We start from the raw sequence: 25,862 nt of genomic DNA, 5'->3' as shown, positions 1-25,862 counted from the left end.
GAGGGGATCATTAGAGAGGATTCTTGCAGTCATCAACTTGCAAAGCAGAGATTTACCCCCAGCTCACTGACCACTACAGACTTGGTCATATCAGCTGCTGTTGTGGCATCATCTTTAAAAGCATCATTTTCCTTCTTTTTATAGAATATTAAAAACTTGTGATTCTGCCAGATTTTCTAGCTACCCCAGCAAGTTTTGATAGGTCATGGCTGCCATTAACATTCTCCCTGGACCTTAACCTGGAGTCTTCTTTTTACCTGTGACTCAACTCCCAGTGTCACCTGACATGCGGGCCCCAGTAAGCTTAGACAGGAGAGCTCAGCTTCATCGTGTGGCCTTGTATTTGCTCTACCTGGAGCACTAAATGTCTTGAAATTTTAATTGCTAATATTTGAATTGAAGGGACATCTAGGAAGGAGGAGTAGATACCAGTGGAAAACTTGAGGTCAGTTCTTATAAATGTGATGCATTGATCTGGAATATTTCAGATCTTTTTTTTTTTAATTTTTATTTTCAGTACCAGTTTATTAGGATTACAATCATACTTTTTAGTAGTAGGGCTGCAATATAAATTCTTAACCTGAAAAAACAGCTAACAGCACCACTCACCTAGAGGAGTAACTTGAATGCAGTAGGATATTATCAAACCTCATATACTCTCATCTTGGACCTGTACAACTGCCTTGACGCCATGATGGAACCATCCCCGAGGCGGGGGAGGCCAGGGATGCAGAGGGCGGAGCTACTTCGCACCAGTTCGCTTTTGAATAGCATGGGAATAGTGCTGGAGAATGAGCCCAACAGGCTAATAAATTCATACCGTGGCTCCACCACTAACTAAAGTGGGACTTTGGGCTAATTACTTAAGTTCCCCATGCCTTAGTTTCTTCATCTCTAAGATGAGGATCACTACCTGATAAGTACATACTGAAAAGTCAATGAAATTAATGCATCTGAAGAGTTCAGAATGGTGCCTGGTATACCATAAGCACTCACTAAATATTGATTGTTAATTGTTTTCAGAAGTAGACACTTATTATAGGATGGGCTGAGTAATAACCCCACCTTTCTGAGTACTCTACTGTCTTGGTACAAATATTAAACTGATGTCTCTGAAATTTTAGGAATTTGGGTACATTTACGATTTTGCCATATTCATATGGACCACGTGCAGTAATAATCAATATGCTGTATTTCCTTGATATTTTTTAAACGTCCTTTATTTAATTATATTTTTAAAGGAAACATAATTCATCTTAAATGATGAACTAGAATTCCTTGCCGTAAATGAAAGTACTTGTAAAAATAAGACATAACTTAAAAACAATTGTTCTGTGTTCTAGTAAAGTCACTTCTTACCCTGTGCCAGTGTTAAGCACTCTTCTCTTCAGGAGACATGGCATTAGAAATGTTGTCAACATTTATCTAAAGACCTGTTGTGCCCTATAGCCTCTTAGTCTACATTTTCTGGAAACAGTTTTTTGTTTTTTTTTTTTTGAGATGCGTACCCATCTGTAGTAAGAAAAGCTCAAATTCTGATCCGTTTGACTACCTAAGAATTGCTGTAACAGTAGGGAATATAGGCAGGGCTTGGATTTTGTCGTTCATTAATAATTCGGTCAGCAAGTTATTGAGTAGCTGTTTGTGCAGAGCAACTTTGAGGTGGTAGCAGAGAAATATTTTTGCCTTTAGGCAGCTTGCCAAGTGTCCTGACACAAGCAGTTCCTTAGTCTGCAGTGAACCATGCATGCATTCTCAAAGAAGGTCGTGTTGTATAACCAGATATACACACCTGTGTTAAAATTCCGTAGGACCGGGTGGCAATTTAAAAAATTACCTACCTAGAAGTGTCCTGAGGTGGACTTTAATGAAACCAAAAAAAATAAACAAAAAAAAGACTAAGAAAGATTGATGTGGACCAAATATAAGGCCACATAAAGCTGAACTTGCTATCTGAAGCCTGACAGCTTCAGAACCAGAAACTTCTAAGAATTATTTGTTATCTTCTTAGGGTGACCACAGGATGAGCCTAATCCTCCACGTAAAATATATGTAAAGATGTGAAAAGATAACATTGAAGAAGTATGATACCTTTTTTTTATACCATGCTAAGCATTCCTTTTTCCTTCAGATTTTTTTTTTTAAGATGTCATGGTTTCAAGTCTTTGTATCCTGAGCAATCATCTGTCAACAGGTGACAAAGTAATATTTAATCAAGTGCCAAATGACTGGTAGACAGTGAGTTCACTCCACTCCACATGATGAGGGAGAGGAGAACAATTTATCAGAAGAGTTAAGGAAAAACTTCACTGGAGGAGGTGAGAGTTGAACTGAACTTCAAAGTTTTGGCCATGGGAAAGATGTGAAAGAACATAGCAGATTTGGTGAATGCAGTTGGGGGTGGAATGAAGTATGTCCCTGTTATGAATTGGGTGCTTAATACGTTTCTGTTGAATGTTTGTCAGGAGTAAAAGTTGATGGTGTCTCATGGCTGTAGAGCTGTAAGTTGCCCAAGACAAGATCTGATCAGCGTGAATATTCATGCTTTGGAGACATCCTCCTCTTGTCCTTACATAATGCTTTTTTATTTGATGGACTCTAGTTCAAGTTCTTTCTTATATGATTATGTGCTAGTTAGCAAAACTATCATTTGTCCCTATAGGATCCCCTATTGTTAAAAGGTATTTTTTATTCAGATTGTCAAATGGAGTCAGGCTGCTTTAGAGATCACTCGTGGGCAGTGGCAGAGCTCGTGGCTGCCTGGAATTCTTGAGGAATGGTTCTAACTGCAAGAGAAAGTAGGCTCCTGTAGGCCACTAGCAAGATTGAAATTGTCCAGAAAAGACACTTAACAGGCCAACTCCACAGAGATGTAACTTGAGACCTTCATGACTTTGATGTCCAGAGGTCTTACACCTGCATTTAATGAAAAGATTAAATTCTAGCTGGTGTTTTAGGCTTTGCTGTTTTGGAGCTGGGCTCTGGAGCAGCCACACGAAGAGGCAGAACCCCTGGGGTACTCTGGGAGCCACTGACTTCTCCATCCAGCTACTCCATCCATATTCAGCTGCAGGGACTTTTTCTTAAGTAGGAGAAGAATTAGGTTCTCACATCATCATGCTGTCTACACATTAATTTTCCTTTCAGTGGCCCATCTCATCTTTATCTTTTTGTGACCTTGGATTAGAAGCCCCAGCTATGTATGGTCTTTGTTTTAGTCCAGATGTATCCTAGTCAAATGGCAATCTTTGCAGTGGACAGGACTTCTAGGGACCTTAAGAGCACAGATGAATCACCTGCTGTTTGCCTCAGTTCCTTTCTGTAATAACTGGCCAGTGATATGAGCTCACACTAAGGAAAGCAAGAGTTATAAAAATGGATGTGATGTTAATGATTGGGGCAAAGTCTCCACATGCTTGATGGCTGATACTTGAAATGCCATGAGTCAGGGGGAAAAAAATTCCTCTCTTCTATGGTTATAGACAAGACTTAAAATAAAACCCCCCACTGAGTGATAACACATGAAGCTAATACACACAGATGTGTAAACTTCTACCATGTTTTTTCCAGTCAACAGGTTTGATTCTGGATTGTGCACTGAATGCACTGAGTACCACAGAGGGCTGGGGCAGGCGATGGGTAGAAGAAGGGAGAATCAGGCCTTGCCAGCTTTTGCCTGTCGAACAGGTTTACTTCTGCTCTGTCCAAGGCTGAGAAGTCTGTACTTGGTAAGAGCAGGCCTCTGACTTCAGACACACCTCATGAAATTTTTGTGTTTTTTACCCTCTCAGCCATAGAGGGTAACAAATGATCTACTTACTGATGATGAGACCTTGGGAGGCAGAAAGCAAGCCACACCTAACAGCTTAACAACTGTAACAGACCACATGTTAAGCAGCATATTGGTGCTTTTTATGTGTTATTTTATTTTGTCTTCACAACAACCCTGCAAAGTAATATGCTCTCTTACCAATGAGAGAACTGAGGGTCTCCAGTATTAAGTAACTTGTCAAGATAACACAGCTGGTAGGGGGAAGTTCCAGGCCACACACCAAGTCTGTCTGGGTCTAGGCTCAGCTCATAACCACTGTTCCACGCTGTCTCTCTCTTTGAAAGTGTTATACTGCCTAGCTTTGCAAGTCCACCTTACTTTTAGAAGGCGTGGTTTTCCTCTTTTAAGGAGTATGTAAAGAAAAATTACGGTCTTGCTGTGTGATAGCTGAGGCTAGATGTCATACTAAGTCATAAGCTTCTGCTTGGTTCCCTTGGGATGCTTGCTCCTGGAACCTACCCATCAATTCAAGAGGAAGCCCAGGTGGACCTTAGATAGGCCCGAATGGAGAGAAACCAAGGCTCCCCTCCACCAGTTATGGCTGATGTCACAGTGAGTACAGGTTTGCCAGACCTGTGAGTGAGTCGTCATGAAAGCAAGTCTTTCAGCACCAGGATAGTCCACGTCAGCTGACACCACCTAAAGTGAAGCTACCTCCATCGAGCCCAGCCTAAATGGCCGAACTATAAGCATGCTAACTATTGTGTAAAGCGCCCCCTCTCCAACCCTCAGAAGCAAGCTGTCTCGTTTCCTAGACTTGCTGCTTAGCACAGCACTTTGGCCTGCAACATGGCAGTAGCCGTTGGAGGAGTCAGGGTAACAGTTTATTTTCTAGCCACCAGTGACCATTCTCCCGTTCCCTGGCCTAGCCAGACACAGTGCAGCAGAGGGGGCTTCGGGGTGGTCTAGGTGGCTCCACTCTCCAGCCTATCTGCATATTTGTCACCTCGCCTTCTCTCTGTTGTTTGGGGTTCCAACTTGATGGAAGGATCTTTATATAATTATATAACTTCAACTCCAAAAAATTAACAAGGAAACCAGCTTTCTTTTGAACATTGTACTAAAGGTTTTCCAAAAATTTCAGCAGAATGAGTTTTGTTGATGGGCTGTATTTCTATGGCACAAAGACATAGAAATGATAAACCAAATAAACAACAAAAAATCTTGAAGTATGTGACCAACTTCAAACAAAAAGAATTCAATCTTTGGTTCAAAGAATGGGGAGAGAATGTTTGCAGAATGGTAAATAGAGGTTCACATTGTATAGGTCTATAAGAATTGTTAGCTTCAGATATAGACGTAAAAGTCAGGGACTGGGATTTTTAATCCTCATAGGAAAAGATATGCAGCCAGGAGCTGGAATTGAGCTTCCACACATAGCCCAAACCATGCAAAAAAGGACTAGGAAATTCTATTTGCCTGGAGAAAATGGCAAAGAAGCTTGCTTACTCTATGTGGCTTTAAGTTGTGGAATATTAGGAAAGGAGAGAGTAATTAGAAATAGGTCAGCACCATTTGTGGATCTGTGCAGAACTGCACTCTTCTTTCCTGCAGGAAGCCTGGGCTAAAAAATTAACAATAAAACTAATCTCTGCAAAAGTGAACATGAAACTACTGTGTCATGGTTATGTACACAGTGCAGGTCAAACAATTCTTGCTGAAAATAAGTTCACAGTAAAAATTTACAAAGCAAGTGAGGAAACCACTATTATAGGGAAGATGGGTGGGCAGGTAGAAGGTAAAATAGATTAGATACATAGACAGATAACAATATGGACTAGAGATGAGAAAATGAAGACATTATAAATTTTATATATAAAGTGACTTATGAACTATAAAAGTCATGTATAAACTGATTGAATAAATGAAAAGAAAGATTCAACTGGATAAATGAAAGCATGGAAAATAGTGTAAAAAACACACTTAAAAAGCAAAAATAAAATTTAGAAATGAAATCATTGTCATTGGAGTTGAAAGTTCATTAGGTGAAAGTTCATTAGGTGGATTACACAAAAAATCAAAATTAGAAGATTTAGAACAAAAATTAGAGAATTCCACACTGGATCTAAGGAAAGCAACTTCAGTATGACACAAGGGATGACGAGAGGGGAAATATTAACAGTTCATGGGAGTAGGAGATATAGGGGATAAGTGAGACCTTCTAAGAGGTGTCTAATGTGAGAGTTCCAGAAAGAGAGAATGGAGGCCAAAGTTATAATGGCTCCAGTTTTTCAGACTAGCTAAAAGTATTTATGAAACTGAAACATAGCTAATTCCAAGCAGGTTAAATGAAAAGAGCCATAGCCAGGTGCACAGTGATGAAACTACTGAATATCAAAGAAAAATCTAAAAGCAACCAGAAATTAAAAAACAAATCACTTATATGGGAGTTACTGTTAGACTGATAGTAGAGATCTTATCAATAATAGATATCAATTCAGATATTCTGCAAAGCTACAATAATCAAAACAGCAAGGTATTGGCACAAAGACAGACACAGGAATCAATGGAACAGAATAGAGAGACCAGAAATAAAACCACACAGAGTGTTGCCTGTCTTCTGTAGTGTGCCTTGACAGGTACCTGCTCTCCCCTGTTCTGGTGCATCTTGCTCCAAGTGACTCATGCATTCTTGCTTTTGCACATGCCTGGTTGGTAGTAGAAATCCCAGCAGTTGAAGCAGTTGGCGGGGTTAAACTGTGAAATCAACGGAAGGAATGCCTCTTGCAGAGGATAGGGAGAACAAGACTCCCATCCACATATGGGCAAAATAGACGGATGCACATTGGGCCGATGTTGTGGCTGGCATCGGGACAGCTTCCCTGAAAGGCACAGGCTTCCTTGAGGCCTCTTATCCCCAGCCATCCCAAGATTGTTCGATTGCCTTTCCCTATGTGGTTGATGTTTTTATTTACCCCTTTGGCAGTTCCTAAGCATCAGGATATGTGTATGAAAGTATGTGTGCACTCTCTGGCTTGATCTGAGACATAGACATACTTTTGTGAAGCCTGAGTGCAGAATCTGCAAATAAGGCAGGCACGTCCTGCATTGGAGCCGCTGCCTTGACTTCAGCAGGTTGCAAGAAGAGAAAAGGTATTTAGTTGAATTTAAAATCAAAAACAAACTTACAGTTACCTGGGGGGAAAGGGATGGGGGAGGGATAAATTAGGAGCTTGAGATTGGCAGATACACACTACTATATATAAAATAAACAGCAAGGTCCTACTGTATAGCAACAGGGAACTATATTCAATAACTTGTAATAACTATAATGAAAAAGAATATGAAAAAGTATATATATTATAACTGAATCAGTATGCTGTACACCAGAAACTAACACAATATTGTAAATAAACTATTAATTATCTCCAACTAAAATAAATAACTAAACGAACGTAGAGTCAATATATAATTTTTACTATTCAATTTAAAATGACTGACTTCCTCTTATAAGCTTCCTTTGATTTGAATAGTGTTCTATTCAGTATATTCAAACTGTTTTTTAAGTTTATTTGCTATGATTCCTAATTCTGATAAGCACACTGTTCTAAAATTTATATTGTAAGGAAAATTATGATGTCATAAGTTTCTTTTTCCTTTCATATTTCCCTTTCTTCCCTCATAAAATAAATGACCTAATTTTTTTTTGTCTTAGGGTATTGTCCTTTTTTTTTTTTTAAGGGCCTTTGTTTTATGGTTTTAGCAGTGAGTTTGCATACAGTTTGGTATGAGGTCAGTAATTTTCTATAGACTAGCACTTTTGGTTCAGCTGTCTGGTCATGTAGTAATCTTCTCACAGGGGCATGGGAGTTGGCAGTGTAACATCTCAGCAATGACTAGGTACACGTGGAGAAGGCGCTTCTGTTTCCTTGAGACACTTGCCCTGATGGCATTGTGGGTACCATAAAAGAGTGTGTCCTCCATTACTGCCTGGGGACTGAGTGGTAGACCAGAGAGAGTATAGGACCCCTAGAGAAGGTGACCCAATGCGTGAGTGATTGCTTTGGTCCCCTCCTACTGGCCTGGCCTTAGAGTTAAGTTGGGAAAACAGAGTGAGTTTACCAGGTTCTTTACGATCTATTTAACACTATGGTTGCAAAAATTAAGACTGTACTGCTTTGTAATTCCAGTGTTTGTTCCACTTATCCATGGTAATTTCTCTCAGAAATAATTGAGTCTAACTTAAGCTTACAGGAAGCAAATGCCTAGGCATGATTTGATGCTTATTATTACTTAAAGTTGAACAAAAGAACAGGATAGCTGTTGTAGCTGTTTTCCCTAGGGACTCGCACAAGAACCCTTAACGGTAGTCAGGTCAGATGACATTATCACTCTGCAGATGAAGACAGTGCAGTTGAGAGGCTCCATAACTTGCCATGTTGCAGAGCTGGTTGTAGAGAGAGGACTGGATAGGATTCCTCTGGTGATGATGCTCCTTTTGAGACTTCAGATATCCAAATAGGGCTTCTCCACTTGCAGTGCAGACATGTTTCAAAATGGTTAACTTCACAACATTGCTTTAAGTGTGCAGTTATGCAACTAAGAATAGGAAATAATTAAAATAATTGTACTTTACTTTTTCCTTGTGAACTCAGTACTGTGCTTAAGTGATAAAGATGTAATTTCCTTATTTTTTTCCACGATATTTACTAACATTTATCATTCCTGTCAGTGTTCTATGGTCCTGAACTTGACAATGAACATAATAATCTTAAAAAAAAAAAAAAGACCAACAGTTATGTTAGAACCTGAATGATGGTAGGTCTGTGGTCTGTGTTCATTCTGTTAAGTAGATAATTATCCAGTATGCATATTTTAGTTTGTGCTTATAAGGACCAGACCCTAAGCCATTTTGCTAAATGTTTGGGGAGGATTTGAAAGAATTGATTCCTAAGCAACACTTGACTTAGGTTCAGTCTAGAGACCTGCCTTCCTCCCGTGCTGAGGAAGAGGAATTCTGGCTGCTGGCTTCAACCTGCCTACAGTAAACAGTGAGGCCAGGATCTCCTGCCTTGCTTTTTAGAGGGTGTGGTCTGATACAGCATCCCTCCTAAGATGCCTCCATAGCCCCTTCTGCTGCAGTTCCCTGGGGTAAGGTCAACTTACATTGCAACTGGGTGTGATTAGACAGATTTTGGGACACATACTCATATATAAATACAAATACATGTATATGTATTTATTTAAGATTTGCTCAATTGTAAGTCAGTTTTACTTACTTTCCTCACATGTGTAACATTTTGTGACAGTTGATGAAAATTATTTTAGGAAGGTTTAGAATTCAGAGATGCTTTCTTGGCTGAAGGTTGGTTTTATTGGCATCATTGAAGTCTTTGAATCTGACCTGCCTTCACTAAGGTATCCAGGTACATATACTTGGTTATAATGTACTTTACCTTGGAAAAATTAGGTCATCTTCAAATCTGGCAATGTGGCTTCAAACTTGGCAGAAGGGTCTAATTAAAAGCTCCCCTTAGATCTGAAAAAAAGGAAAAGCTGATTAGTATCAGTAATGTTTTTATTTTCATGGTTTGTGTGTTTATAGGTATATGTCACTTCTCATGTTGCATTAAAAGTATGTTGACTGTCTGCTAACAGTTCATCTCTTTTCTTCTCAGCCTCCAAGTCTGTTATAAATAGTATGCTACGGGACCCTTCTCAGATTCCAGATGGAGTTCTAGCAAATCAGGTCTATCAGGTATTAATCACAGCTGTCTATTTTCTGTGGCAATGCTGTTATCTGCCTAGCAGAGTAAAGGATTTTAAACCTCATTTAATTACTGTCATCATAAACTATCACTGAGGTCAGGGTGCACCATAAATGGCAATGCAATATTTCGAGAAGAGCATTTCACTTTTTAATAGCTTGCTTTTATAGTGAATAAAAAGCATGCAGTTTTTGTTTTGTGATTAAATCAGAACAGTCTTTTGATAGCTTTGCAAAAAATTTTTAAGAAAAGTAATTACCGCTTTTAGGATACTGTTTAACTGTGACAATTTTTGTAGTCGCTCCAGCCCAGACCCTTTCTCTTATTTGTCTGCAGTGCATCGTGAACGACTGCTGTTATGGACCACTGGTGGACTGCATCAAACAGTATCCTTTCCCATAAAATTTTAGGTGCACAATTGACGAGCTTAGACTCAGTGGAGGAGATGTGTCTAGCTTTAACCTGACATAAAGTTCTGCTTCACAAAACACATTTCATACTCTTCTATTTTATATTCAATCAACTGGAGGGTCACTGCAGACCATTCTTTGCTACGGCTTAAGGAAAATCAGGCCCCGGGAAGATGTCAGTTCAGCAGTTGCACGTGCACATGCTTCTTTCAAACTGCTTGGTTTTCAATGAGTTTAAAGGTACAGAGTCATTAGGCAGGTAACATACTGTCTTGGAATGTATCTAACCATTCCTGTGAACATTCTTTCAAATATAACAAATTTCTGTTTAAAGTGAACCAAGTTCAGTGGCGTTTACCAGGATAAATTTTGAGGCTGGAGTTAAGAGATGATATGATTAAAAGGCCACCAGAGACCACCACATTTTAAAGGACAGTAGATTCTTACTGCTTAAATGTTGACTACAAGCTGAGCTGTCGCTTGGGTCTCTAATAAACATTTTTAGAGAAAACCAGGCTAATTTTCCCTATGGACTGGATTTAAGCCTATGAAAACAGATGTCCAGTCATTCTTCATTAAAGATACTGAGATTACTGAAGAGTTAATACTTACTTATTCAAGCAGGATTTGCGTGAACAGTAACCACTTCTTGAAATAGAACATCAGTGAATACATTTAACAGTGTTGTGGCAACACTAAGAATTTTGACAACCCTTAGCTAAAAATGCTGTTTAAAGAGTAAATAATTAGTAATTTTTTAATGAAAATTGTATTTTTCCGAGTCCATAAGTCTCATATTTCTTAATAATATAACATGCCCTTTCTGGGTTTTGTTAGTGCAGGTGGCATTGTGACCAGTTGTGACTCGGTGATTGCCTGTCAGGAGGCTTTTCGTTAGAAGCCCTTGCTTGCCGTGTGTGTGTGCGTGTGCGTGTGTGTGTGTGTGGGCACGCACACGGACGTGTGTTTATATTCCACCTTGTTTCATAAAGGCTTAGGGTAAGCAAAATTTTTACCAAAGAAAAGATTATTCATTTTCTTGTTCATAAAGTTAACCTTTGAAAAATAATCTTTTAACAGAGCCCTCCTGTAAGTATTTAGCATCTACATTATAGCCCTTTATGTATTTATCCTCCAAGTCTGTTCCTCCCAGTCTAACTTAAATGAATACATCACAGCACTGACATAAGCTCTCCTTTCTATTAGACCAAAGTGAAACTAGGCTTCTTTTCCGTGTAAAATTAATGGTGGTGTTAGAAATTGTCAGAATGCCAACCTCATGTTGCTACAGTGATAAAGTTTAGCACATTCATATAACAACTAACACCATCTCGAAGTATCTGGGGCGGAATTACATGTTAATTTTAAAGCACATAAAATAGTTAAAAATCAATTTAAAGTTAAGGTTTTAAAAGCATAATGTCTTTTGAAGGATTGCATATTGATTTTAAATATAACTATCTAATTATATATGCATGGACTAAAGTATGAAGTCAACTGCTTTGTAAATGCCAGGAGGCTGTTTTTCAGTAATAGTTGAGATGCTTACGGGAAACTAGACTGCTGTATTGCTGGCGTAGAAAATGGCTTGTGAGGTTATTTACAAGTTTTGCCCCATGGTCACTGCCATACATCAATAATAGGTATTATTATAGAGAAAGTCTAAGTGTTTCTGCTTATGGAGCATTATAAATTCTGTTTGGAGTATTTTTCCTTACTTTTTTGCCACCATTCACTTTCCTTTTTAGATTGTGTTATTGCTGGTAGAGCTTAATGTAGTACATGATTTCAGTTGATAAAGATAATGATGTATGTCTATAAATTGCATTCAGTGACTAGATTATAATTTCACTGTTCCATTTTGCCTATTGCCAGTAAAATTACTGTTTTAATAAGCTTTATTTTCTGGACCTTGTGTTTTATATATGTTTATATCAAACAAAGCATAATTAAGAAGTATATCTTTCCAAACTTTCAAATTGGTGATTGCTTTCACCATGCAGAATACAATGGGCTGGGAGGTTTATAGAGAACTGATTTTATCTTTGCATTGAAGCATTAGCAATTTCCTGTAATGTAAATACACTTGCATAGATGCTTCCTAGGCTGATCAACAGGAATTATTTTATTTCCCACTGAATAAAAAGTATTAGTTTTCTTGTGAGTGAAAATGCTACTTGTATGTTGTTCTGATAATTTGGTAATGTGTATATTGCTTGCTTTCGGTAAATTACATCATTGTGTTAGAAAGAAAGCACACATTTAGTAAGTAGAATAGGTGCAAAACCTTTTTATTCCATTATGAAAATGTGACACGTAGAGTTACATTTGTGTAAGTAGAATAAAATCAACTGGTTATTTATTAGTAAGACACCAAAAAAGCATAGTAGCAAAGAATCTATCCGTTGTCATTGTGCCTTCTTTTTCTTTTGGTGTCCACTGTAATTTTTCCTACATAGCCGTGCTCCCTCCCTTCCTACCACATGTTATATTCACTGCCACAAAAGGTGTGAGAAACCAGCCACCTCAGCTTTCCAAAGTGTGACTTGAGGACACAGCTATTAGACAAAGACCTAAACAGAGAAGCAAGCAAGGATAATGATGCAGGAAGCGTAAAATGCTGTGGGTTTCATTTCTGTACCATCAGTAACCTCCGTTTCATGATTCAACATTTTAGATGTAAATAATTTACAACAATAGGAGTGAGAGCACATTTCTGTGCAATAGAAGTAAATAATTTAGCTCTAAAATGTGGGATGCCCCTAGTAATGAGGGGCCATTGAGAGGTAGTCATCAGATGTCGTCAGTGGCCTCTGCCAATGCGTGAAGTTCTTTGATTTAAAAATTTGTTTCCTTTCTTTTGTTCTCAATGAGAAATTAAATAGGTGCAGTCATGTGCATGCGGAGGAGGGGAAAACAGACAGAAAGAGACAGTGAGGATGACTTGGGGCTTGTTTTGACACCAGATGTGAGTGGTCGCACCTCTTGAATGCTGAGATTTAAATGATGTTTACCTGTACATGTTGATAAAGGCAGGCTAATTCTCTAAGACTTTTTTTTTAACAAATACTATATAAACTTTATTTGATTTAAATTGGACTCTTGTGGTGCATGATCAGAATTAAGTCTCTGGTAAACCAAAGAGTGATATGACCAGGCTGACATCATCAGAGAGATGGAGAATTGGATAATTGCAGGTAGACCTTGTTTTATTGCGCTTTGCTTTATTGTACTTCTCAGATATTGCGCATCTTACAAATTGAAGGTTTGTGGCATCCCTGCAGTGAGCAAGTCAATTGGCGCCGTTTTTCCAACTTTGCTCACTTTGTGTCTCTGGGTCACATTTTGGTAATTCCCACAATATTTTAAACTTGCCCATTATTATTACTATATTATGGTGACCTGTGATGTTACTATGGCGAAAAGATTACGACCTGCCAAAGGCTCAGATGATGGTTAGTTAGCATTTTTTAGCAATAAAGTATTTTTAATCAAGGTATGTGCCTTTTTTTAAGACATAATGCCAGTGGACACTTAACAGACTACACTGTAATGTAAACATAACTTTTGCATGCACTAGGAAACTGAGAAACTCACGTGACTTGCCTTATTGCAATATTTATATTTTTCTGGAAATGAACGCACAATACCCTGAAGATCTGCCTGTATTACCAAAGTATTGATAAATTTTAAGTATTAGGATAGGTAACACTATTTGATAGAATTACAGTATTAGGATAGGATAATACTCCTTTTCAGACTTTGTACAGTCTCATCCTTTTGGAAAATAGACCAGAACTCCAGGCTCCATCCCTGATTTCATTACTTACCAGCCACAGGACCTTCAGCAAATTCCTCAGCCTTCCTCAGCCTTGATTCCTCTAACTGTAAAAATGGGACTACTAATAGTACCTACTCACGTGGTTGTGAAGATTAAATAAGGTGATACACTAAAGTGTTTAGCACAAAAGCTTAGTGTATGGTATTTAAGAAATACAAGCTAGTATCAATTATTTTTTCATAATTAATTTTGATAATTTTTTAAGAGGTTGTAAGGAGGTCATAGACATAGGCTTTCCAGAGACTTTATTCTGGTCCTCTCTTGCCACACATCAGCCCTATGACCTTATGCAGCTCTTTCCCTAAGCCTCAGTTTCCTCATCTATAAAATAAGGACGTTAATGACTGTGAGGATGAAATACACTTAACACAGTGCCTGCCTCATAATAGCACTCAGAAATGTATATCTACATCTGTGTATTTATTTCTATGCATATTATAATATGTGAACACTCGCACACTCGGGAAAAGACTTGAAACAGTTTCTGTACCCACATCCTAATCCACAGCCTTTTACTAGGATGTCTTTCCTCCAGAGGACTTATAACTCTCAGCAAGTCAGTTGTTTGGCTTCACAAGTCACAGAAGATCACCAATCATAGGCTAGAAGTGAAATAGGAGCTGCTAAATGCAGGCTCTGTGACAAGTGTGAATTCACGGAAGATTTATGGAACTCTGAACCAGAAACTCTTTTAGGGCGAAGGCAGGTTGGTATTCTTTGCCACACTTAGTAAGTGCTTAATAAATGGTCCTAATTTGAATTGAGGGATTTTTGACATAGCATAAAGGATGTTTAAAATGAATCCCTCTCTTTTCAAAAGAAGATAAAATTCATATGCACTTACAAATCTTTATTTGCCAAAATCCATTTAAACATTATAGGAAAAGTCCATTGAATCATTCAAATGAAGGGATGTGTGTAGAAATGTCCTTCTTCTGAGATATGGGCTAAAGGTAGGAATAGTTTCTATAATTACCTCCACTTTTCCATTTCATCTCAAAGTACAGCCCTGGTATTAGCATTTTTTCTGATGGTGTAATTCTAGCTGTGTTACCCTCCATAACTAAGACTTCCCAGTGCCATTGGTCATGAGCACGAAGTCCTGCTGAGAGACTTGCTTCTGGAGAAAAACCTGTCCTTCCTAGGTAAGTATTGCTTCCATCCTCTCCTGCTTGTAATATCTCCACGAGTGCTTAAATATATTTTTTTAAGAATCTTCCACTTGCAGTTATTATGTACTAAAGGAAGAGCAAACGATGATGGATGCTGAGCATGTTATCTTTTATTGATTTAGAACTGAGCAGGAACTCAGTTACCTAATCCCTTGTATATACAGCACATGCACAGGCTTGCAATTAATATTTTATGGCATAAGTGGCTGAAAAAATGCTTTAATATCTGTTGCAGTATTACTTTTGGTGTCATGAGATATTAACCATAATCTAGGCCTTATGAGAGAAAGAAACAAAAGAAATATTGTCTATAAGATGCTTTATATATTAAAAAGAATGGTTAGAGAAATTCATGTTAGGTATTTTTCTCTCATTATGGATTCTGGTTTACTTTTACTTGAAAATGAAATATTGAGCTTTTATTATTTTTATGCCAAACATGAATTGTCATCATAGATTTATTATGATTTCTTTTTTAATCTCACATGTATACATCTGTTTGTGTGCCAGTGTGGAATCTTACTGCAGATTATTTCTTTCAACGTCTCTTAAGCATTAGAAATTAAGCTTCAGAAGGCATCTGGTCATGGAAACCCTCAAGTGCTCTACAATGAATTAATTCCTCTTCTCCATTGTAAATGTGGTCGTTTTTAAAGGTTCTACACAGATTGTATTATTGTACACATCTGTTTTATGTAGATACTTAAAGAGTTCACACAGTGTATTTTTTTAGGTTAAAAAAAAATCAGACTATTGGATTACATAATTTTTGTTCCAGCATGGACAAGAAGACTTAGCCAAGGAAAACCAAATAAATGATCTTATGTCAAGTTGAGGAGAGATGTTGAGTTCAGTTCTGCAAGAAGTCTGTTTTAAGTCTTAGTAGTCAATATTTCATTAATGAACTGGAGAATGGAGTTGAATGTGTTACAAGATTGTTGATAATTTGGTAATTTGAAGATCAGAGATACCATAAATGTTCTCTGGCTAGGATTAAAGAAAGCTAATAAATCAGGAAAGTGGCCTCAGATAACTGGATTAAACTTTGGTATGTAAAAGCAGAAAGTTTTTTTTATGTAAGAAGAACAACTAAAATGTTCAGCCTATGGAAAAAGGGTAAATTAGCCTTTTAAAATCTAATAAAGAATAGAGTGTGTAGTTGCTCAGAGCCAGTTGGAATAGATGGCCCACGATGTGCCATGAGATACATTACAGAGCTGTGACGTGCTGATATTATTATCAAGTGTCTGATCACATTGATCACTCAGTGGCCACTAAGGCATGGCCAGATCTCTTGTTTTAAGCCACCAGCTGAGCAGGCATCATATTTTCAAGTCTGGTTGGTGTTACTCTCTTGGCACCATCTGCTTATGAGCAGTCAGGCCCTTGGTGCTATTCCTTTGCTTTACCTAGCTTTTCTCTGTGTCCTTCCTGAGGACTGGAAGACCCCAACCAGGAGGAAGAGCAAAGGGCTTACTTCTGGCCTAAACTTAGTCCCAGGTCTTGGACTCCCTTGGTTCTGGGAACTGAGTGTGTTAGACAGGATTGACCATGGCTGACAGAGGCAGAGCAGAAACAGAGTCGGGGAGTCACTACCACTTGCACGCAAGTTTCGAAAAGGACGTAAAATCCAAGGGTCCCATCCATTCCTCTGTGCTGTAGGACCTAGGGGTATTACTGAAGCATACCCAAAGATGATACTTAACTGATTTTAAAAATAAATGAGTCACAGGGTGTCTCCCTGGGCTTCCTGGAACCTCAGTCCAGTTTTGAAGCATTTCCTCATCAGCATACAAAGAAGTTGTTATTTTATGTGCTTTAAACGTTTTACTATAGTGATGAATTAATACATGTTTATTTATGTTTAAAACATGAACATTCAGAAGCCTTGTGTGAAGTATTGTTAGGGGGTGGTTTTTTTACCTTGTAAATATCCCTTCACAATGAATAATTAGATCTAAAGTACTGTGCCAGGTAAATTTAGATAGATCATCATTTTAAATCCCACTATGGACAAATATTGGTATGTAAATAGGCCACTAACCTGCTCTTCTGCTTTCTTGTTTGTATGTGAACACCTTGAATTTTGTTGTAGAGACCATGTAAACATATTTGTTTCACTTTGATTTTTTTTAATAAGCAAAAGGAAAATCAATCTCTCTCTCTCTCTCTCTCTCAACTTCTGATCTGGACTACTTTCAAAAGACAAGGACTCCTATTGTTTGTATATTAGCCTTTCTGAAAAATTATGACTTCCTGAAATTTTTTATCCCATTTAAAATTTTCCACCCATTGTGCTCTATATGTCATTTTATAAAATACATATTTTATCTGACCTCTCCAAAGAGAGGTCAGACAGAAGAGAAAAATAAAAATAAATCACCTTTATCTTAACCCTAATAGTTCTTAATTTTTTTGATTCATAACCATGTAGTGAACAGTTGCTATGGCACAAGATTTAACCAGGCACCATTGGGGGGAAAAAAAAAAGAGTCCTTTTCATTGAGGATTTGGGTATACCCATGGACTTATCCTGTCTTATAAATTTACCCATTTTGTACTTCTCAAATATGTATATTGTATTAAGAGAAGTCAGCATCGAATAAATGACTTTAGTTTCTCCAACTGGAAAATGGATTTTATTCATAATTTATTCATTTATTCCAAAAATAATTTACTGAGTCCAGTACTATTTCAGGCACTAGACATAAGTCAGATGAAGTCCCCGCTCTCGCAGCATTATGGTCTCTTAGGGAGACGTGTTACAAACAAATGAATACAGAAAATTTCTAGCAGTTTCTCAGAGTTCTTCTAATTCTTTTATTCATTATTCATTTGTTCTTTTCAACTAACTTTCACTGAGTGTATTCTCAGCCTGGCAGGATACACTAGTGGGAGTGGGGACGATGGTGAGCACTTGAGCCCTCCGGCGGCTCATGGCCCCACACAGCATGGCCGTGCCATTCCCAGTAAGGATGCAGTTCCTTCCCTAGGGCATCTCACTTGATTGTCTCGATAATGAAAATAAATACATTCAAGGTTGTTGTTGCACTACTTCTGTGAAACTTTTGAAAGAAAGGTACATATTATACTGAAAATCAATAGGTAGCCAGTACATACGAAGAAAATGCTGCTGGCTCATGAGCTACTTTTCCTGAAGTGGTGATGGAATTTTCCTAACCCATCTGCTCTCTCTCAGCAGCACCTTCCTGCTACCATGTGCTTCTAGGATGCCTAGTTGAGCTCATCAGCTCAGCTGTCTTACTTCGAAGCTAACCGCTCTTTCTTGCGTTGGTGCAACAGATACGTGTTAAGTACTTGCTATGGGAAGGCACCATTAGGGATTAAAAAAGTAAAACTTGAGCCATACATGAAAGCTTCTAGGAAAATTTCAGATTAAGTACACGTCCGTTCTTTCCCAGAATGGTTAATTTAGAATTAACATTTTATTGATCAGCATTTACAGTCTCAGAAGGCGTGCAGAACCTGCTGTCCAGTTTTAGTCTTAGAAGCACAAAGAACCCTACTGAAACTTTAAATTGACCAATCAGCATTGTGACCATCCTTATCCCCTCTGCTAAGGGTTTGCCCCATTTCTACTATCAGTGAAATAGAAAGTGTATTTCATCTACTGATGGAGATGTTTCAGTTTGTATCTCAAGTAATTAATGAGACCATGTTTTATTATATCCTCTTTTTTTCTTTTGAGGGGCTCAGGGGAGAGATTTGGACAAAAGACAAGGGAGGAAAGGAAACTAGCACAAGGGAGAAGATGACGAGACTGTTTGCATTATTAGGGAAAACATGAAAGAGCTCATACCAGAGACTGAAGATAAACCAGCCGTGGGTTGGCATACCTCCAGGTCAGAGGGACTTTCATTAGTGACTTCCACCGCCACTGTCTGGTGCAAATTCTTATTAAGTTTGGCTTAATAAGGATGGCTCTGGAGATATTTTATTCTTTCTAGTGAATGTTGCCCTGTTAGTGGAAGCTGACAGTTATGTTGAGTGACACCTGAGAGACATCTGCTTTACCCCTGCCTCACCCTACCCTGTTTGGTCTTGCCCTGTGACACACACCAGCATATTTTGCATGGGTGCTTTTCTGGCGTTCATGTATTACTCTGTGCGACGCCAGGAGGGGATCATCTGTAAAGCCCAGACAGGCTTAGTGGAGGATGTCCCTTGCTATAAGAAGTCAGGATCTCTGTTTCTAAGAGTTTATCTCCTGCTGTTTAATTCCCCCACCTGAAGCAGCAGTGCTCTGGGGAAGTGATTATGATGTGACACACTGGGATTATGGCTTCAGGTGAAGAAGAGGCAGTGAGAACAGACGAGACTTAGGATGCTAAGACAGTGTGTACATGCAGATGTTAGCAGCCAAGAACAAGAGACTGGAAAGAAAACATATGGTTACACAGGCTAAAGGGAACTGAGGTGGTTGGGTATTTCACAAGGCAGCAACTGTTTAGATTCCTAAGTAAAGGTTTAAAATAAGATGTAGTTTTCAGGGTAACAGGAGCATTATATTGGGGCAGAATTTGGGTCCTGTTCTCCCCTTCCAGGAGAAACTGTCAGTGTGAGGGACCATCTTTCCTTACCTCCCTAACTGAGTATACTTGTGTATGCTTCCCCGGGACCAAGAGAAGAGACTCACAGACATGTGTATGCGGCTGAAAGGCAGGTTCTCTGAAACTTTGGAGACAGGTTGCTTGTCTATGGTAGTCTTCTTGCTTCAGGCCCACAACCCTTCCCTCACTGTTGCTCTGGTTAGACAACTCACCTCAGCCAATATCTGCTTCCCTGGCCACTGATGATAAACTGGAACGTCCTTGGTTGTAAGTGATGGAAATCCAGTCCAACTAGATTATACATGCACACAGAAAGGAGAATTTATTGGTTCAGAGATACACCTGTGAGGTCCAAAAGGAGAAGGTTGCTTCTGGTGCATCTAGAATCCAGAAGACAAAGTCATCAGTATCTCTCTTTTTTCCCTTTTGTGTTCTTTTTCCTATGTTGGCGTCATTCTCAGGCAACAGAGGAGATCCCTGGCAGTTGCTGATTTGTTTACTCTTTAGAGTTTGACATCCCAGGGAAAAGTGGTGCTTCTCTTTCACCCCACCGTGAATCTCGGAAAGGACTCTGATCGGCTGGTCTGGGTCACGTGTCCACTCCCGTGGCCAGTGGTTGGCGGTCACATTACTGACTGCCCACCACAGTCACATGGCAGTGCCAGTCAGGGCAGGGTACAGAACAGAACAAATCAGATAGCCCACCTCTCAGGAAATGGGCTGCAAGTTCAGATTTTACTCCCCATAACCAAAAGGCAGTGGGGGGGTGAAATGTACCACTGTCCTTGTTGGATTGGCTCGTTTGGTCCTGCATGTGTATCAGTGTGGAGGGGTCCTTTTTACATCTCAGAACTGCTGATATGCCTCCCTCCATCAAGACTGGCTCAGAGACAAAAGGGTCTGACGTGTGACTGGGGCAGACAAAGGCTAACACTCAGCCATTCCTCAGAATTTGGGGTTAGAAAGGGCTCTGTGGACATTCGGTCCCCTTGTTCTGTTTAGTGGAATCTGGCCCCAGGCTTTGCATCACAGGTGTGGCCCTATCTCCCTCCCTGCCCCAACATCTTGCCCTGAGTTCTTTTTATTCTGCCATGCTGATTCGTCCCTTCTTTTGTGACATTAAACCAAAAGAACCTAGAGTGATGCCGTGTAAAGTACGGAATGCTTTCCTTGTTGATGTTCACGTGCGGTCCCCACAGCCGCCAGTCATCAGGGACCAGCCTGCCCCTCCTGACTTTGTGCCGTCCCGGCCGGTGACCTCCCATTTGTTTCCTGTCTTTAGGGCACTTCAGTTTTCACTGGTATTGTCCCCTAAAGACACAAGAAAAGGACAAGGTCAGAGCAGTCAGTTGTATTCCATATTAGTGGCTTTGATAAGAGGCTTTGGGGGAAGAGGTTGAAACTAATGGCTGTAATGAAATTTTCAGGTTCTCATCTATGCTGTCGGTCTCCCCATTAAATGCATATCTGTCCTGCGTACCTTTGCACATGGTTTACATAGCATAGTAGCATCTATTACTGAAACCCCAGTAACTTCCTAAATTGGGTCGAAAAAGCTGTGAAACTAACTGTTAGAGAATATAAAAATATGGGATGCAAAGGTCATACATAGCTCCAAGTATTGAATGAGACAGCGTTTGAGTCAAAAAAATAGCATACAAAAAAACCAAAATGTTAGAGTAGAAAAGATTCACTGTAGTTTTCACTTGTGTTGATGGGTATTTTTTGCCCTTCCTCAACTTAGTAACAAGGGAACAGGTGTTAAAAAGATTCTTTTTGTCATACAAGATATTTTAACCTAGCATTTTAGAAACCTTTTGACAAACTCAAAGATAAAAGGCCATGTCAGAATGTTACTTTTCTTTTCATTTTCAGATGTTATGAACTGGAATTTTGCATAATTTTACTAAGAATAACTGTACTTCTTAAATTTAAAGACTTTGAAGAAAACAAACAAAAGAAAACCTCAAACTTTTTCTTGGTAGTCCTTTTGCCCTCCTATGAGTCTGAAGTAGGTGTTAACTAGTTTCAGATGTGTTTTGTTCTCTGACTCAAAATCAGCCCTTTATTTTAAAAAAAGAAATTGTGTAATTAGTACTTAATTGCTTTGGATATTTTGGGCGTTTAGAGGAGAGAGTAATTAAAAGGCCAGAGAAATTAAACTTTCACAGTGTTCTTTACATATGCATGACTCCTTTTTTAAAATGTCCTCTAAGGCAGGCCTAACAACTTAAAAATAAATGAAGACCTGGCTTGTTTTTAAAAATTTGACATCAGTTTTATCCGTGGATGCAGTTTCATTGGTTTTTTAATTCTGTTGGAGAGAGGATTGTTAAAATGTTAGAAATCAAGAGATTATCTCGTTCATCTCCTCTTCAGACAAGGGTCAACTAAGTAATGTGCCACAGAGAGCCATCTCCTCTCCTGTGTTCCAGATCTTCTAGGAGGAAACCGAGAATTTTTTTCTCTACTTCATAAGTATTACAAGAACAAACTTAAATATTTGCCACAATTAAGAGTGGGACAAACCAGGGCTTGGCTGAGGTGGGCTGTTGCCTGTATCTAGCTGTCTGAGAGGTCCAGGTGTTGGCATCACGCGGCTTCTCTAGGCCCCTTTGATCATGTCTAACCTGGAATGTTGAAAGGCTTTACAAACTCAGAAATGCGGTGTTTCATGAGGCACACATTATCCTACATTTGGTGGATCTGGAAGCTAACAAGTCTGCTTTTGAGTGAGAATATTCTTATATTAGTTTTGATAATGAACACTTGAACTATGACATTAACAAGTTTAGTTAGGAAATACATTGGGTGTTTTTAATATACCTTAAATCAGAAGAGCCCTATTGTATTTGCTGTATTCACTAGGTATACAGGGTTTAGATTGATTTCACATTGATCCCTAGCAATTTAGGGCAGTTATACTTAAAATGCTGTTATAAAACATTGCTGTTACCCTCCCCCCACCCTTTTCTAACTAGTGTTATTCTTTGTTTTTTTCTTAATCCTGATCATTTTTTCTTGAAGAAGACAGTAAGTTACTGAAACATCCAGTTTTCTACTTAAGAAGATCAAAGATTCATACGTAACCAAATAAGAACCTGGATGAAATTTATGATTCTTAAGGAAAATATAAATTGCAAAACTGACTGCAGAAGAGATGAAAATCTAAACAGATCAGTAGACAAAAAAGAAATAGGAGAGGTCACCAAAGAGCTATCCACTGTAGTAGCACCAGACCTAGAGTGCTTATTGTGGGGAATTCTGCCCAAACTTTAAGGGATGGATAAATCCAATGTTATTTTAAAAACTACAGATCAAAGAAAAAAACGCAAGGAAAACTTCACATGAATAGTCCCTTCTTTGCTGACCAAGATGCACCTCAGAGCAGTGGCTACAGGCCCGGTGTGTGGGAGACAGGCCGCTGCACAGTAGGACCAGGGAGTGGACAAAGAGTGAGACAGAAGGGAATTAGTGGGGGCTGACCGCTGAGCCATGACCTCCATATCCTAGAGTTGGAACCCTGACCCGCCAAACGGTCAAACTATATTTTAAATCCATACCCAGCATTTTGGATAATGATTCTTTCAAGGTCTGGGAGCCAGGAAAGGAGCATAAAGCAGAGGCCAGGAAATCAGACCAGATGGATGGGGCTGACCTTAAAAATCTCCCAGTAGGATGATCTGTGATAGAAACATCTCCTGGGGCCTCACCCAGGTGAGCAAGGCCGCCTGTTCATAAACACTACTTCCTATACCTGGACTGTCTTTTTCTCTGAACTTTGCCAAGTTGTTCCCTCCCCCTTTCTTGGAAAATGTCAGTTGAAAGAAATAGTGTGAAGGTTGGAACAAGGGAGGGTAAGGCAGTGAGAGTTTTCAACTAAAGGACAGAGAAGATACCCAGTACGTAATAACATACTATTCCAGATGTGTGGAATAAACTTTTTACTTAAAAAAAAAAAGAAATGTCACTGGTGGTGACACAGACTTCTAGAAGTTACCCTTTGGGTACAGTTACTGTTGGATCAACTTCATACTGAGAGGGGGAGGTAAGAGGGAGGGGAGAAAACCTATGACCACCTTGTTGCACTCTGAGGTTCTCCACAGAAGGGTGGAGGGACTCCCTAGCCTCACCTGATGTTTGTGTTCAGGTTTGGTGGTTTAGGGTTTTTTAAAATTAATTTTCACATTAAGTTAGTCATGACATTTAAGTTGAGTTGCAAGTATTGTGTTAGTAACTTTAGGACAGTGAACAGGAGGGCAGCACCTGCCTTTTAAGGGATTTTAGTGTGCACATTTGGATTGCTTGGTGACCTTTGAAATTTTGTTTTTAGCTGCTGTCAGAAACATACTCATTTTTCTTTCTGAAACAGATTTTAACATCTGCAAAGGTTGATCAAGCTACGATAGTTTTAATAAAATGTTAATCTCTCTTTTTTAATGTCAACCCAGCTTTTAAAACTGTTCATCAGCCACCTGAAACATCAGCTCAAGGCACTGGGGTTGATTTAATAAATGCCTTTTCCATTAAACATTCTTGCAGCCGGAATGCATTTAGAGGATAGAAGTTTTTTTCAGTCCTATTCATCTGCGGTCCAGTTTTCCAAATTCTCTTGTTTTTAAAGTAAGATTACTTTAAATTTGTAGTTTCTTATCTCAGCAGTTAATTTACCATTTTTTGTATTTTTATTTTTGTTCTGAATTCTAGCCTCATCAATCCTTTAAAATTTGGATGGTGAAAGGATATCATCTCTGACCAAATTTAACTTCAATATCTAGTTTAAATATGTGTCTTGTCATTAAAAGGTTATTTACGTTTAAAATGCTGACCTTTCAAGATGCACACAAGAGTGTTCTAAAACAGAGTTTCTGAACGTTGGCCATGAAACCACTGTCTTGGCCTGACAAATGGATTGGAAATAAGCTACCCAACACGGGGAATGGGCCATTAATTTTAATCAAAGGTGATGCAGGAAGGGGCGAATGGGATGCATGACAATGTCAACAGCCCAGTAGGTGTTAAGAGACCACACAGCCTTCCTTGTTACTTGGTTGGGCCATTAGTTGAGGTTGGGTGAAGACAGAGAGCCATGTCTGGAATTGAATGACCAGGTCACTCCAAAATCTCACAGAGAACTGCTCATTTCAGAATCACATTGTAATGCCATTAGAAGTCAAGGACAGCATTCAGAAAATATTGAAGGATTTTTTTTTTTTAAAACCAAGCACCTAGCTAGGTTTTTTCCAACTTTGTCAAGCTCTCTGTTTTCCTGCCTCTTTTCCTCCTGGATGGATCATTGATATTTACAGAGGATCAAGAAATCAAACAGACTTAGAAAAAAAAATCTCAAAGCCTGCTTGCTTTTCAGAATCACATATTGTTCCTAGTAAAACTCGGGTAAATGCCAGAAACAATAGCAAACTAGAGGCGTTAAGGAGGGTAACTAATTCTCTATGGGAATCTCATTGTCCTTGTCCCTTCCTTATGCTCCTGTGCATAGGAATAGTTTTACTAACTGCAACTTTACTTTGTTAATTGCTTCAATGAAGGCATTTGTTTTATAATTGTAAAGGCCAGTGCGCTTATGCCTAACTGTAAATTGTCAATATTGGCTTGATAACATTTGTGGTATTCAGGGTGGTGGAAGCCTTTTCTTTCAATCAGGAAATATATTTCGTTATTTTGAGTAGTTTCAATTATAAAAAGGTAGCATCTGACAGCTTGAATTAATGATGTTTATAATAAAGACATAAAAATGCAGAAGGGACAAAGAGGCATTTTTATATCTATGCTTCAGGTTTGTTAAGAAAGTTCATTTATTCTGACACAGCACTGCATACATAAGAATGACTGCATTAGTAAGTTTTACACATTTTTAAGGAAGAAAAGCTATTATATTGCTGTCTTGTTAATGGACTACTGTTATAAGTAATAGTATTTATTCCTCCTGTAGATGAAGACCAGCTCCGTGCGAAGGGTTATGACAAAACGCCAGACTTTATTTTACAAGTACCAGTTGGTAAGTTCTTAAACTCTGCTATACATTTGTTTATAGAGAAAAGAGATTTTTTTCCCATAACTTTTCAAATCTTTGTTAATTTTAGCAAGTATTACCAGAGAATCTAGGTTAGGTTTATAACTTTGTTACATGTAAATGTGTGAAATAATTGGAAAAGATGATTTTAAAATAGCAAATATAGGTTCAGAAGAAATCTATGCCTTGAAAACTTTTACTTAGATTTAAGAAATAAACATGTCTTCTAAAGACATTCTGATTTTCATTCTCAAGTCATTTCTCTAAGTATTGAGTTTTTAAAACAGGGTTCTG

General features: G+C 38.6%; 1 protein-coding gene across 4 annotated transcripts in view; it reads left to right on the top strand.

Moving 5' to 3' along the window:
- Window positions 1–25,862, top strand: part of CDIN1 (CDAN1 interacting nuclease 1) — a 201,290-nt gene that overhangs the window by 80,240 nt on the left and 95,188 nt on the right. For all 4 annotated transcript variants that reach the window (XM_072962713.1, XM_006201624.4, XM_015237112.3 and 1 more), the window contains 4 exons: window positions 9,451–9,530; window positions 9,877–9,926; window positions 14,869–14,936; window positions 25,488–25,553. In XM_072962713.1, coding sequence (XP_072818814.1) covers window positions 9,451–9,530; window positions 9,877–9,926; window positions 14,869–14,936; window positions 25,488–25,553 — 264 coding nt within the window. The remainder of the gene's footprint in view (window positions 1–9,450; window positions 9,531–9,876; window positions 9,927–14,868; window positions 14,937–25,487; window positions 25,554–25,862) is intronic.

The sequence above is a fragment of the Vicugna pacos genome, chromosome 6, assembly GCF_048564905.1.
Source record: "Vicugna pacos chromosome 6, VicPac4, whole genome shotgun sequence".
NCBI classification, from domain to species: Eukaryota; Metazoa; Chordata; class Mammalia; order Artiodactyla; family Camelidae; genus Vicugna; species Vicugna pacos.
The sequence above is the reverse complement of the archived record's forward strand: the minus strand, read 5'-3'. Positions and strand labels throughout refer to the sequence as shown.